The sequence below is a fragment of the Microtus ochrogaster genome, chromosome 5, assembly GCF_000317375.1.
Source record: "Microtus ochrogaster isolate Prairie Vole_2 chromosome 5, MicOch1.0, whole genome shotgun sequence".
NCBI classification, from domain to species: domain Eukaryota; kingdom Metazoa; phylum Chordata; class Mammalia; order Rodentia; family Cricetidae; genus Microtus; species Microtus ochrogaster.
In genome coordinates, this window is record NC_022012.1 from 82,332,075 (window position 1) to 82,346,910 (window position 14,836).

The 14,836-nt window shown below is 51.8% G+C and overlaps 2 protein-coding genes across 21 annotated transcripts in view; one reads left to right on the forward strand and one right to left on the reverse strand.

Annotated features, from left to right (window-relative positions):
* Positions 1–7,384, forward strand: part of Map4 (microtubule associated protein 4) — a 137,373-nt gene extending 129,989 nt beyond the window's left edge. For 5 of the 7 annotated variants that reach the window (XM_013346523.2, XM_013346525.2, XM_013346526.2 and 2 more), the window contains 4 exons: positions 1,415–1,496; positions 2,932–3,044; positions 4,838–5,027; positions 5,152–5,336. In XM_013346523.2, coding sequence (XP_013201977.1) covers positions 1,415–1,496; positions 2,932–3,044; positions 4,838–5,027; positions 5,152–5,159 — 393 coding nt within the window. In that variant the 3' untranslated portion in view covers positions 5,160–5,336. Of the gene's footprint in view, positions 1–1,414; positions 1,497–2,931; positions 3,045–4,837; positions 5,028–5,151 lie in introns of all 7 variants that reach the window. The other 2 variants (XM_013346524.2, XM_005347973.3) reach the window with 2 other exon arrangements.
* Positions 7,385–7,728: 344 nt separating this feature from the next.
* The window catches only part of Dhx30 (DExH-box helicase 30), a 30,676-nt gene continuing 23,568 nt past the window's right edge, over positions 7,729–14,836 (reverse strand). For all 14 annotated transcript variants that reach the window (XM_005347982.3, XM_013346584.2, XM_005347984.2 and 11 more), the window contains 14 exons: positions 14,234–14,383; positions 11,936–12,088; positions 10,809–11,645; positions 10,502–10,577; positions 10,315–10,419; positions 9,911–10,086; positions 9,514–9,720; positions 9,342–9,423; positions 9,078–9,271; positions 8,820–8,979; positions 8,555–8,712; positions 8,370–8,473; positions 8,146–8,285; positions 7,729–8,053 (listed from right to left, as the gene is read on the reverse strand). In XM_005347982.3, coding sequence (XP_005348039.1) covers positions 7,800–8,053; positions 8,146–8,285; positions 8,370–8,473; positions 8,555–8,712; positions 8,820–8,979; positions 9,078–9,271; positions 9,342–9,423; positions 9,514–9,720; positions 9,911–10,086; positions 10,315–10,419; positions 10,502–10,577; positions 10,809–11,645; positions 11,936–12,088; positions 14,234–14,383 — 2,796 coding nt within the window. In that variant the 3' untranslated portion in view covers positions 7,729–7,799. The remainder of the gene's footprint in view (positions 8,054–8,145; positions 8,286–8,369; positions 8,474–8,554; positions 8,713–8,819; positions 8,980–9,077; positions 9,272–9,341; positions 9,424–9,513; positions 9,721–9,910; positions 10,087–10,314; positions 10,420–10,501; positions 10,578–10,808; positions 11,646–11,935; positions 12,089–14,233; positions 14,384–14,836) is intronic.

The following is a 14,836-nucleotide window of genomic DNA, read 5'->3' on the forward strand; positions in this document are numbered from 1 at the left end:
GCCTGTCCTGGAACTAGCTCTGTAGACCAGGCATGTCTCGAACTCACAGAGATCCGCCTGCCTCTGCCTCCCGAGTGCTGGGATTAAAGGCGTGCGCCACCACTGCCGGCTCTACAGTTTTCTTTAAGCTGATTAAGTGTACATCTTTCCTCCCACCTTTGGCATGACTCACAGGTCATGGCTTTTCTCCATCAGCCATCCGCTGAGTTTGTGGAGCTCCAGCTACCTCTGTCTTCTGGAGTGCTGGGATTAGAGGCATGCGCAGCACAGTCTGCATAGTGTACTCAGGTCTTGTCAGAGAGTTCGTTATGTTGATTATTTTTGTAAATGAAAGCCTATGGGAAGCCTGAAGGAAGCAAGAAAGCAAGTTGTGTATGGTCAAAGCAGCCTACTGGGCACAGACTCTAGGGGCACCCAGGAATGTGCCTGCAGCACCCTGACTGCTGGACAAGCACAAGTATTCCTGATACAGTTATACCTTCCATGGCTAGGAAGCACATTTACAATCTGAAAAGTAACCACTTCCCCTATGTATGTGCTGTAATCCCACCACTCTGGAGGCTGAGACAAAGGTAAATTTGTCTCAAAACAAAACAAAATATATGTTACTAGCTGAGGATACTGCTGTCTTATAGCATTACTTATTGTTTGTGTAAAATGTTCCAGGTGGGATTTGGAGAAATGGTTCAGTGGTTATTCGATTCTCTGTACCCACATGACAATTGACAACGGTGTGTGTGTGTGTCTGTGTGTGTCTGACTGACTCCTCCTTCTGGCCTTGTGGGCCTCAGATATGCAAGTGGTGCAAAGATAGAACATGCAGGCAAAATAATCAAACACATTATCTTTTGTCATAAAAGTGTTTTGCCATTAATGCTAACTTTATTCGACATTTTAAAGATAATTCTTTTGCAGCGATAGAAAATCACCTCAGTGCTGAGCAGTAGTCATGTGTCAGATGTGTGTGCAGCAGAGCACAGATCACTGTGTGGCCCTTCTGTGCACTTTTGTTTTCCTGGGAGACTGATTGTGTAATGAAGCCCATAGAGTCCAGAGCCACGTACATGCATGGCTGTGCAATTGTTTGGGAGAATATGCATTGAAAAGTGCATGAAGGAAATTCAATGTTAGTCTAAGTTTCTATGGACAAAGAGTTGATAGGTAAGGACATTTTAGGAGCACCTTGATGTTGATGTTTGTGACCTGTCCAGAGGAGCAGCTCTGGAGGCTGTAAAGGAAGACTGGTCACTGGGGGTGTGGTCAGGGCTAAGAGCAGGGCACAGTAGACTTTAGGAAGTGGCCTTGCCTTGAGCAGACCTGAGATGGAGGTAACTAAGGGAGTTCATGGAGGCTGGACGCATCCATGACCTGTGTCTTCTCTCTGAGGGTATTTGCTTTCTGTTCTTCTGCTTAGGTTCAGATTCAAAACAAGAAAGTGGACATCTCCAAGGTCTCCTCCAAGTGTGGGTCCAAAGCAAATATCAAGCACAAGCCTGGTGAGTGGCCCTGCCTGTTGTGCTGAGACTCCCTGGGGGAGGTGACCCTTCAGAGGTCATCTTAGTGGCCTTCTGACTGTGACAGATTTCATGACATCTTTGAGCCAGAACCTGGCAGTGGTGTCATAAACCAAAAATCAACTTCCACCCTCTGAAAAAACAACAACAAGAAAACAAAACTGTCTGAGGCAGTTCTGGAGTGAGGAATTAAAGTGCTACATGAAGACCCAACCTGCGATCCCCGGAATGCACACAAATGCCCACTGGGCAGAGTAGCTAAGTTGTCATCCCAGTGCTTGGAAGGTTAGACAGTCTTCCCAGAGTAAGCTTGCAAACTGGAGAAGCCATAGTCGTGAATTCTGGCTTTAGTTGAGAGACCCTGCAGGGAAGTCTCATGACATTTAACCTCAGGCTTCCATGAGCAGGTGAACCCACACACCTGTACATACATATATATACATGCATGCACACTACATGCACATGACAAAGAAGAAAATCTTCTTTCTTCCATCCAGGGTACCTGATAGAAACAACACAGCTTTCCAACCATGGCAGAGACAGTAGCTGGGTTCTGCCTTTCTATTGGAGGAGAAACAGTTTAAGACCATTTTCACAGCTGTTCCCTTGGTGATATTTACATCCTGTCCCTGACAATCTTGTGTGCTATGTGCCTGGCGCTGTTGGCCTGGGCCAGCCTCCCGGATTAGCATGCAGGGAGCTCGTGTCGAAGGAGTGGAGGGGTGGTTCAGACTCATCACAGATCCGGTAACAAATGGAGCCCCCAGCCTTGACAGGAGAAAGAGAGCTTTTGAAATGCTGTCTGAACCTGAGTATGTGGTAGCTGTACCAGTGGCATTTCCCTACGGAAACATCACTGACAGTGGCCACGTTGCCTTGGCTCATGCTCTGATGCATTGGCTCCTGTGGTCGGCTCCCGGGCCAGTTCAAGCAAAGGCACAGAAAATCCCTCCCTCAGCAGGTGCACAATTCCCCTGAGCCCTAGCCTGGCAGTGTGCTCCCAGCCGGAAAGCACTGGACCCTGTTTGCCTTTTCTCAACTCATACTTCGAGCCTTCTGTTTGTATTTTACTGTTCCCTCTTTCACTCAGTGGCTCAAACAGTCAGTATACCCCCTCCCCCGCTGTCAATCACCTAGAGTCAAGATTGATGGGATACTTAGGAGATTGTGGGATCTGGAGAGTCAAAAGGCAGCATCAGGCTGGGCCTGCACTAACGGTTTGAAAGAAGTCTTCCTCCAAGCGAAGTATTGCCACAGTCTCTTTTGTCCTTGGAATCACCCTGGACCTGGTCTGGTCATTTTCTTTGTTTCTAGAAGGGACACAAAGCCGCCCATGACCAGGCTCTGATTTCTAGGCTCCTGGCTTTGCTTGCAGGTGTATTCTGCCACCCTCAGTGACTAGCTCTTGTCATTTCAGGTGGAGGAGATGTCAAAATTGAAAGTCAGAAGCTGAACTTCAAGGAGAAGGCCCAGGCCAAAGTGGGATCCCTCGATAACGTGGGCCACCTGCCTGCAGGAGGTGCCGTGAAGGTAGTGACTGGGTCACCAGGATATAGCTAGAGTGGCATGGGGCCCGAGCAGTTCTAGTGGGGCTTAGCAGGCCTGTCACCGCCCCTCAGTTTCTTCAGAAGTCACATGTCTAGTCACACCATTGCTGTCTCCATCACATCATTAGTCCAGAGTGAGGCAGAGGAGGCAGAGCCCCAGCCACCTCTCAGCTGGTGGCAGTGTCTGCTCCTGAGAGCTATGGCCTTTCTTTTGGGTCACGTTCCAGCCATTTTCTGATGGAATGTGGGTTGGGACACAGCTGAGAAGGTGAGCTGGCATTCTGCATACAGTTCCCTGGCTGTCATTGTAGCTGCCAGAGACAGAGGTCCTGCTGTGGCCTCCCCTACCCCAGACTCTGGAAGAGCTTCAGAGCCAAGGCAAACTTCATATCTGACATTGGCTGGGCCTCTCCTCTTTCCTCCCACCTCTTTCCACAGTACTGTAAGACCTTTTGTGTACTAAGATTCCATCTATCCCTCATTCTGTGTCATGGGCTGGTGGGGAGACCTGCACAGGTAGTAGTCTTACAGGCTCCCAAGCATGAAGCTGCTGCTGATACTCAGGGAAAATGGGCAGGGGCAGGAGCCAAGGTCTGTGCAGCTTCCTCTACTCACACTGAGTGCTGGGCTATTTACAGCTTCGTTTTTCTCCCATCCACTGGTTCCAGCCCTGGATCCACTTCAGTTAATGTTTTGGGAAACCTTGCTTTTAGAATTTGACCTACCAGACTTCAGTTTGTCTGAATGGGACATTACAGATTTGGGGTCTAGTTCAGGGTCACAACAGGAAGTGAGTGTACCCTAAGATTCACACACAGGCTTTTCTTAGCCGGGCGGTGGTGGCACGCACATCCTGATTCCCAGCACTTGGGAGGCAGAGTTTGATGCCATTCTGGTCTACAGAGAGAGTTCCAGCACAGCCAGGGCAACACAGAGAAAGAACCCTGTCTTAGGGGGGAAAAAAGGATGACACACTGGCTTTTTTGTGCCAGGTTTTGTTTTTGTTTTTGTTTTTTTGTTTGTTTGTTTTTCGAGACAGGGTTTCTCTATGTAACAGCCCTAGCTGTCCTTGGAACTAGCTCTGTAGACCAGGCTGGCCTCAGACTCACAGAGATCCGCCTGCCTCTGCCTCCCGAGTGCTGGGATTAAAGGCGTGCGCCACCATCGCCCGGCTTGTGCCAAGTTTTATGTTACTTTATTTTTCCTCTTTATTTTCCCTATCTGTTCCTTGTCTGTCTCCACTGTCAACTTTCTGGGACACTCAGCTCCCACTGGTCTGGTTGACCCATGCTGCATATTCTCCTCCTGGGTCCATAAGGCCCTGAGATAAATGTTCCTGGCTCATACCTCTTTGGATATCTTCTTCTTGCTTCCTCTGTGTCCGTGTGCCGAGAACGATGCCCAGCATAAAAGATGCTGTACCATGAGGGGACCTTACCACACAGATGAGCAGGCAGGGTGACTGTTTAGTTGCCCAGGGTGCTCTAAGCATTGGTTCTGGTCTGGCAGGGGTCACCCCTATTTCCCAGCCAGGTTTAGTCTACTGTTGTCTGCTCCTCAGGGTTACTGGTGGTGTTGTCTTAGCCGTAGTTTATTTGGTATCAACCTTGGTGAGATTGACATTAACCCACCACCAGCTTCTGTCTGAGAACCTGGTTAGAGCCAGTGTTGCTAAGGGTTTGGGTTGGGAAGGCTGTGTATGAAACCTCGCCATGTCACCCATCCCACTCCCTCCCCAACTGACCCTTCACTGTCTCCCCTACTGTTTCATTGTAGACTGAGGGCGGTGGCAATGAGGCCCCTCCGAGTCCGGGCCCCCCTGCTGGGGAGGAGCCCGATGTCCTTGAGGCTGCGCCTGACGCTGGCGCCCCTACTTCAGCCAGTGGCCTCAGTGGCCACACCACCCTGTCAGGGGGTGGTGACCAAAGGGAGCCCCAGACCTTGGACAGCCAGATCCAGGAGACAAGTAAGTGGCTGGGCTTGGCCTAAGGGCCAGCCAGGGGCCCTGTCACTGGCTGAAAATTGAAACTCCTTTGTTTTATGACTGGAGTGTGGCCTAACGTTTAACAAGGTAACCTTTTATCTTCCAGGCATCTAATGATGACATTCTGGTCTCGTCTTCCATCTCCCCTGTGTTCCCTTTCTTGTCTTCCCCTTGTTGCCCTCCCCCATCCCTCCTCACGTGTCACTGCAGATTGAGACCTACAGGCTGACGTTCCGGGCAAATGCCAGGGCCCGCACCGACCATGGGGCTGACATTGTCTCCCGGCCTCCCCACTTCCCTGGCTGCCCAAGCTTGGGGTCCCGGGCCCTGGGCTCCCTTTCCCGGGCTGTCTACTAGACTTGTAAGCTCTTGCTTGGGTGCTGGGCAGCCCTTTAGGCCTCTTTCCCTCTGCCTAGCTTGCTCAAGGCAGCAGCAGCCACCCCCACCCCTGCCTTCACTGCTTTCGCCGTCTTCTGGGCCCAGCTCCAACTTTACTATCCCACCACTGCTCCGTGGAGAACATTGGGAGGGGATGGGAGTCTAATGGAATCTCTGTGGGATGTAGGAGTGGGGTGCTGGATTCCCAGAAACTGACAAACCCTCCCTCTCTTCCCTGGCTCAGCCTGGGAGGACTAGTATAGATGAACTCCAGGAGGTGACCAGCACTGACCGAATTCCCTGGAACCTAAACCACTGCCTCTCTTTTACCCCATGGTGGAAGCCACCCTGTAGGTGGTACCAGGCCCTTGTTTATTCCCGTCTCAAGTTAGTCAGGGGTCAGTTGCCCCTTGCTCCTACCGCTTATCATACCTAATTAGCTGCTGTCTCACTTTTCTTTCTTGTATTAGTTTTTCCCTCCCAATAACCTATGAGCTGGTGGTGTAGTTTGCAGGTTGAAGCCATGTCTAAATGAGAGTTCTCAGTATGTGGTGAGGGAAGCAGGGGGAGAGGCTCAGAGTCTCCACTAAGGAGGCTGTCGGGCATTGGGGCTGCCTATTCTGGGCAGCTTGGGGCCCTGTGGGAAGAAAGTGAGATGCAGGGCTACTGCCTAGTCAGACAGCTGGGGCGGCCAGTGCGACTGGTTTGCTGGCGTTGTGTGTATGCTGCTTTTTTTCTTCTAACCAAGAGGCTGGTTTTGGCATCTGTTGCATTCCCTGGGATCCAGTGGTCAACGTGTGATACAAAACCAGGGCCGGAGAAGGAGAAAATGAAGGTCAAAATCCCTGACCTGCAGGCCAGGGCACCCAAACCCTCATATCCAGGGGAGCCTGAGATGTCCAGAATGCATGTGAACAGTGGGGAATCAGGTGTGGAGATTTTAAAACTTAAATGCATGAGACTGAGGCCATCCCACTTCTCTTGTGGTGTGACTGGAGAGAGGAGCAGGAGAGGCCAGGCCCGTCGTGGTGGTGCAGCTGTCCCCGCGTGGTCTGTCCATGGGAGAGGTGACTGCAATGCTGAGAAAATCCTGGGAATTTTATCAACACAAGATTCTTATTGCACTTGTATTTTTTGTATTAAAGTTTGCATGGTTTCTAATAAAGGATTCAAACCTAAGTTTGTAGTGAAATGGCCTGGGAGTGTTAAGGATTCCTCTTGTGGGGCATTTTCTGCTGCGCAGATTTGCCTTTCAGGAGGCTGACCCAGATCTGACCCTCTTGGCCCTCCTCTTGACATGGCATCCACCTCTGCTCTGGGTACAGCCTGAACAGGTACAAGTCTGTATTATGTCTCTGCCAAGGAAGTCATCCCTGGGCCTGAAGTTCCTCTCCATTTTTGAGGCAGCAATTTCTTTTCAGAAATCTTGACATCAAATCCCTGGCTCTCCATACTCACACACAAGGAATTGCAGGGGCCTGTGGCAAAAGGACTGCCTGAGTCAGGGAGAGGCTTTCTGTAGAAGGCTGCATGGAGCCTTCAGGATTGGTATGGTTTTGGTGTTTTGTTTTGTTTTTTTCCTCTTTTCCAGCAAGGGGCAAGATGGAACTGGGAAGAAGGAAATAGTGGGGACCAGGGTGCTGATGGGTGAGGGCATAAAGGTACTTGCTACCCTTCTTGATGTTGATCCTGGGGCTTTGAGGATGCTGAAATTAGAGAAAGGAAGGGTGGCCCAAGCTCTCTAGGTAGACTATTAGGAGGTCTAGCTACCTGGACTGGTCCCACAAGTCAGAGAGAACCTCAGAAGGCTGATCTGGCACAGTGGGACTGTGGATGTGACCTGTATACTTTACAACGACTGGGGATGAGATCTTTCTGTATTTTTAGTTTGCTCATGGCTTAGCCATTACATGTCTGTAACTGTTGTACTGATTTAAATAATAAAGCTGCCTGACATCCTACCACAGTCTGTGTTGTCATGTTAGTCCCCTTGTACCTTCAGCCCTTCCCCCATCTGTGAGACATGGGCGTGGCCGAGGTTCCCTATAGGACTCTCACATAATCACGGCTTTCTAGAAAAGTGCTCTGTGCTGCATCATTAGGAGAAGCTTCGTCAATGCTGAGACCAGCCAAGCAGCTGAAATGTGTTGACAGCTGCGGTGTCTCACTCTTGAAAGGTAGAGTTTTAAGCCCGTTCCTCCCTTAGCCACCTCCAGCTCTGTATCTGAGCAGTATCTGCCTTCCCCCCTAATTTGGGGCCAAGAGCCCAGTGTCTTTAAAGGAGCCCTTGGGAGGACAGCAGCACTCACAAGGGATAAATATAACTTTATTTTAAATAAACATTTGCACTCTGTACATAGCCCAGCTGAAGAGGGCTCAGTCATCAGCTGTCTTGCGCACATCAAAGCTGCCACAAGGTCCCCGCAGCAGCTCTGCCAACAGTGCAAGCAACTGCCCGTGTTCCTGCTGCACACTAAGCGGAAGTGCAGCTAGCTCACTGCGGAGGCTCCGCTCCACCATTCGGCCTAGGGCTCGCCTCAGCTCCCTTAGCAGTCGCACAGTTCGGGAATCACCTTCTAGCCGCAGCAGGTCACTGTCACTCAGTGAGATGGTGGCCCGGCGCCCATCATCTGGAGAAGGGCAAAGACAGAGTCTGTTGGTCATGCTTCTGAGGCCAGGGGCCAGTGGTGGCCTTTGAGTGGTGGAAGAGAGAGGTACCCACCGCGTATATGGACATCCCCATCTGTTAGGAGCAACACAGCTAGCGGGTGAACCTGGGAGGAATCTCGAACAAAGACGCTACCATTGGACTTGACAGCCATGAAATACGTCAGCCATCGGCTCCGTAACCGGGTGGCCTCCCTAGGGAACAAAGTGTTGTGGAATGCAATGATGCTGCACCTTTGGCCATCATCTGAGGCCCTTCCTCTCCTGTGGGCCACCCACCTGTTAATGGTCGATTTGTGCAGCAAGATGTTCCCAGATTTGGTCCTGTAGGTGACACTGTTGGGCTTAAACTTCCCCTGCCGAGTCACCTTACCTTGCCTCACCTGAAGGGACAGGAAAATATGAGCAAGGGGCTGGGGTGGAGAGAGGTGGGCCTGGTCAGCTCCCTGTCCTAGAGGAGGCACCTGGATGAGGTTGGGGTAGAGGCCAGCCATCAGCACACCCTTCACCAGCTCCTCTTCCTCGCTGTACTCATTGCATTGAGCAGAGGGCAGTGTGCAGTCAGAGGGCTTTCCCACTAGGAAAGCCTCGTAAATATTCTCTGAGAACTGCTTGATGAGCCCTGGGGAGGCAAAGCGGAGTGTGAACAGAGGCCCTGCCTCAAGGCTGGGGACGGGAGCTCTGCGGGTGGGAGATGCTCAGGAAGGCCCACTTGGGGGCCAGGCTGACCGTGGATGAAGCGCAAGCTGGGGGCGTACAGAAGGTTTTCTTCTAGGTAGTTTTCCCGGGAGGTACGGTCCTGCCAACGCAGCACCTCCTCCCAGCCAGCCACAGCACGCACGAAGGCCAAATGGTCACTGCCACTATCGTGGCTCAGCAGTGCCTTCACCTGGGAGAGAAGGTACAGGGTCAGGAAACTAGAGCCTAATCCAGGACAATGAGTGGGGTACAGATAAACAGCAAGAGGGCTCTGCCATAGGATCTAACCTTGTCTACTTCTGCCCTGTTCTGCAAACTGCTGCTGAAGGGATCCCGGGTAAGGCAGGAAACAACCACCAGCAGTGGGTGCAGGCAACGGAAGATGGCAGCCAACACTATGGCCTTGGCCAGTCGTGGGTCCGTAGAAATGTGGGCCAGGCGCTGCCCCAAGGTGGTCAGGTACTCCCGCTGGTCCAGAACCCCTGCAACAGCTCAGTTGTCAGTTCCACCCATGAACCACTCCACAGCCCAACCATTCCTAGCCCCATTTACCAATCTCCTGGAGAAGTATCACAGCCTCATCCACTGCCTTAATATTTGGACTGTCCACAGCCTTGGAGAGGAACTCCACTGCCTATAGCAACAAGAACCACACCCCATGAGCCTGTGTCTCACTTGCCCTGGTCCAGGAGCAATCCCTTCCCCAGCCCCGCCTCTGCCGCACCGTCTTCTCAGGCATGTGGATTTTGGCTTGCAGCACCAGGTTCTCAAGAGGTGTGCGCAGGATCTCTGGCACTTGGAAAGGGACCATTTTCTCCAGCCGGCTCCTTGGGAACAAGTGGTAGGCAAAACCTGACTGGCAGCGGCCAGCCCTGCCACGGCGCTGAATCACATTTGCTCTCGACACCCACACGGTCTCCAGGCAGGACACCTGGAGAAAGCATGAAACCTGCAATGCTGCAGGCCTTGTCTGCCCACTTCACCAGTCACCCTCATCACCCCTCAACAGGGACATTTCCCGTTAAGTGAGCCTTCCAACAAAATGTCTACAGAACGGGACTAGGGGCAACTTCACAAGTCCTCCCTCACTGGGTGGGTTGGGTCCAAGAGAGAGGCACCACCTTGGTCTTCAGGTCATAGCGTTCCTCCTTGTGCAGACCGCTGTCCACGACATGCACAATGTCGTTAACTGTGATGGAGGTTTCGGCGATGTTGGTGGCCAATACGATCTTACGCACCCCAAGTGGAGGCTGCTGGAATATGGCCTTCTGATCCATCATGGGGATATTGGAGTGCACTGGTGGGTAGCAAGATGCAAAAGGACTATAGGCACTGTTCTAGCAGAAAGGATCTTGGACTGAGAGCAGGACGAGAAATCTGATTCCCCACCCATTCCTGGTCCTGATAAAGCTGAAGCCATTTGATAAATTACACCCTCGGGGAAAAATGTTACAGTCAGAAACCTGGGCCACTAGAGTACAGACTGGCAGAGGCAGGACTCATTACTGGGCCTCCCCAGACTCACCTGGTAAGATGAGGTACTTGCTCTCATGCATGCCCAGGGCCTCCTGGAGTCGCTGCTGCACTCCTTTGATTTCTTGCCAACCGGGCAGAAAACACAGGATTCCACCTGTAAAAGGCCCTGCAGCCATAAGCTGGTTGATCCAGCTGGTAGGGAAAGGAAATAGCTGAGAAGCGGGAGAAGCACCCACCTGGCTCTCCACGGGCATCGATGTGCAGAACCAAGTCAGTCACAAGGTCCAGATCAAGGGCACATTCATCTTCAGACTGGGGTGGGGAGACAGGCCAGTCACAGCCACAGCAAAGGACAGTGAGGAAGGGAGCTACTTGGGATGAAGCTCCAGTCCTCACATACTTGCAACACAAACAGGGCTGATTATTCCCCAATTTTTTATCAAGGAAACAGCCTTAGGAAGGTAAGGCGCTCTATCATAAAGAGAGGGAGGAACATAAAAGAAAGCCCAGTGACCCTGGGGTGTGTACTGGGGTTCTCCTCACCTCATGGTGCCGATGCCGATGTGGGTACTGGTGTTTGCCCAGCTTGGCCAAGATGTCCTCCAGGTAATGTTCCTTGACGGGATACATGAAGCCAGGCACCTTGATGACAGGGCAGCCCCCAAAGTAGCGGGAAAAGCGCTCATTATCTCCTGTAGCACTCATGAGTACCAGCCGCAGGGCTGGGTTGAGCCGCTGCAGGCCCTTGAGCAGAATCAGCAGGAAGTCTGTGTTCACGTCACGCTCATGGACCTCATCCACAATGACATGGCTCACACCCTCCAGGCTGGGGTTGCTCTGCAGCTTCCGCAGCAGGATACCCACAGTGCAGAAGAGCAGCGCTCCACCTCGGGCTGGGGGCTTGCTTTCCAAGCGCACCTGGAAGCCTACGTTCCTGCGCAAGGAGGGGCCCAGTTCATGGCTGACACGCTGCGCCACAGATACAGCTGAGATACGGCGAGGTTGCGTGATGATCACATTGCATCGGGCACCTCGGCCCTCAGTCACATAGCGCTCCAACAGCAGCTGAGGGATGCGAGTGGTCTTCCCACAGCCTGTGTCCCCAGAGATGACCACCACTGGGTGCTGTTCGATGGCACTGAGGATAGTGTCCCGATGAGGGTCCACAGGTAGCTGGGGGGCCTCCTGCCAAATTGGCCCCCGCCTCCGCCACAGCTCTAGCAGGCTCTGGCTCAAGCGTACCTCCTCCGCTTCTGACAGGGGTACGTATGGCTTGCCAGTGATAGGGTCACTCAAGGGCCCTGAGTCCTTGCCTAAGGGCAAGATGTCATCACTCTGCAGCCGGAGTTCTGGGGAAATCCATGAACTGTCCACCGGGTACTAGAGGACGAGGAAGCAAGCAAAATGACAGAAATGCCTGTCTTCCTCCTCCATGCAGTCAGCCCCTCCAAAGGATTCACTGGGGTCAGATGGTTAGGGCCCAACCCACAGAGCAGAGAACTTGGGCTGTGACTGCCCTGATACCCTCAGAGGCATGACTAGGGGACTTAGGGCCAGGGGGCTCCAAGGCTCCCTGCTCAGTGGGAAAAAACATTTCCTATGCCTGTCGTAGGCAGAAGCAGCCTTCAGTCTGGAGAGGGAGACAGTGGGATGGAAGGCAGGACTCTTACATGACTCAGGAAGGCCTCTATCTTGCGAAGGATGGGCTCGGGCACCTGGATGGTACATGGCCGGCGCTGGGTCTCACCCAGCTCACGCAAGGAGGCCAGGTTGTACATGGCATGGGTAAGCGGCTCATTGTTCCTGTCCACCAGGCCCAGGCTCTGCAGGAGGATATGTATGGCTCAGTCTATGCTCTTATAATCCCAGCACTCAGGAGGTGGAGGTACGAGGCCAAATTCCAGGCTAAGCTGGGCTACACAGTATAACTCCAATAGTAAGTTTAAAAACCATTTTAAAAAAATAAAAAACAAACTAAATGTGATATCACAGTAGAACCTTACCCCTTGCCCAGGCATGGCGGCCCAAGAACAAACTCCTCTGGTATAGTCACAGCCTTCCAATATCCCAGAAGACCAATCCCATTGCTACCAATTCCCAACACACACCTGAGACCAGGAAGGCACACCCTTCAACACCATATTCCACAAGCTCTCCCTAGGCTACATTACCATAGCTTCCCAACCCAGATCCTGCTAGCAGGTCCTGCTGCGAACTGTGCCTTTGGTGACCCCACCATACAGGGAACTACATGGAATGTCCGTCCTATACCCTTATAAATGCCTGAAAATGATAAGCTAGGCCCCTGAAAGGAAAATGTTTGCTTCACCACATGCTTCAAATCACCTTACAAGATAAAGCATGACCTTCAGGACAATGTGAGCCCCTCATTTTCTCAGCTTTGTGTGTCTCCCACGTGGAAAGGTCACTAGCTCTCTGCAGGACATCTTCCCACTGCAGCAGCCCCTCCCTCACCAGTGCTCACGTCATAAAAGGCAGCAATGCTACCACCTGTCAGTCTGCATGTCAGCTTCCTAACTGCAGCCCCTCCCAGACAGTCTCTCCCATACCAAGAGCATGGGACTTGTGCACAGGAAACTGCAGACTGAGCCACACACATCCTGCGACAACCCCAGCTCTGCCCTGCTGAGCCTGAAGCAGAGCACATGCACACCTCAAAGTCCCTACCTATGCACAACTTTTTCTCTTTTGCTTCTTTGTTCTTGTTTGTTTAAATACAGCCTTGCTATATAGCCCAGGGTAGACTTGATCTCAGGATAATCTTTTTGCCTTGCCTCCCAAGTATAGAGCATCACCAACTCACAAACTATTCATATTCTCTGAGTAAACAGGTGGATCCCTCACCATCAGAGGGATCTAAGATGTGGTTCCCATAACCAAATCCACAGAGCTAGAACAGAGCACTCAGAAAAGCAGGCTCATTTCACTCTGTGCAAACGGAACCTCCACAGGCTTCAGATGAACTCAACACTCTGTTAATCAGGCAGAATGCTAATTCTAAGGCTGCAGCATCAGCCGATGCCAAAGCTCCTTCAAAAGTACTGCCACAAGTAAGCCCAGTGGGAGAGCGGCCACCACACATGAGTACTCTATATTCAATTCCCAATCCTGGGAAGAAAGAAGGAAAAAAAACCAAACTTGCCCGGCTTAATGGCATCCAATGATAATCCTACCATTTGTGATGAGACAAGACTGTGAGTTGGAAGTCAGCCTGAGCTACAAAGAAAGTACTAGGCCAGACTGAGCTTTAGTGAGGTTCTGTCTCAAAAGGACGGGGGTTGGAGGTTAGGCTGGGAATGTAGTTAAGCTGGGTAGGTGGTCAGTTGCCTAATATACATAAAACTGGGTTTGGTCTTCAGCACTGTATGGTGGCACAGACACCCAGGAAGTGGATGCAGAAAGTCTAGAAGCTCACGGCTATCCTCAGCAGGTGTAATAAGTATCGGGTCAGCCTCTGTCTCAAGTTTAAAAAACAAAGAGGAGTGTGTGCTTGCCACCAAGTCTGGTGAGCTGAGTTTGATCCCCGGAATTCACAGGGTAAAAGGAGAGAAAATGACTCCGGCCTCCATATGTATGCCACGGGGTGGGGGTGACACACAACCTGCCAGCTGGAGGCCACTCTGCCAATACTTTAATGCCACTTACTGCCTCAATTTTCATTCTAGATGTACATCAGATTTTTCACTTGGCCACCAAGGTCTGCAGGATCTCTCTGGGCACCAAGTTCTCTGTTCACACCTCTTTGCCTGTGAGAGCTTGCTTTGGCTTCACCTCGGTTCTGGTCAAGTGCTAGTAAGGCTGAGCTCACAGGCAAAGTCCCCGCAGAGGCTCTGGGACTACTTCATGGAAACAGATCCTTTCCTACCTGGGTACAAACAGCCCGAGGCCTGGTGTGTGCTTCACTTCCTAGAAAAGCGGGCTAATCTGTCCCAGACACAGGGACTTACCTTCAGTTTCTTGCAAGCCAAGGCTGCTGCCTTGTTCTCAGCCTCAGCTTTGCGGCGCCCTTTGGCAACAAAGGTCATGGGACAGGGCCAGAGCAGAGTGAGTGTAGCCAGCTTGGTCTTGGTGCCCACAGTGTGGAACTGCATGAGGTTCTACATGGAAGGGAAATGAGAGCGTTACAAAAGGCTGGGAATGAGTGGACGGCTGGGTGGTCTATGACCTGGAGGTACCCAGAGATGGAGCGCATCATGACCGCTACCGCCCCAGTCACACTGGACTGGACATAACCAGACAGAGCCCTATATTCTGACTTTCCTTTGTCCCTCCTGCTTTATGTCCTGTGTGGCCCTAGTTCTGAGCTTGCTTCCCAATTTCTATAGTAGAAGATGGGGTTCATGCGATACTGCTACCTGTCTTCCTAACCCACATCTAAATAGCACCTTTAAGAATGGCTGGGACGGGGCTGGAGAGATGGTTCAGTGGTTAAAGAGCATTGCCTGCTCTTCCAAAGGTCCTGAGTCCAATTCCCGGCAACCACATGGTGGCTCACAACTACCTGTAATGAGGTCTGGTGCCCTCTTCTGGCCTGCAGACATACACACAGA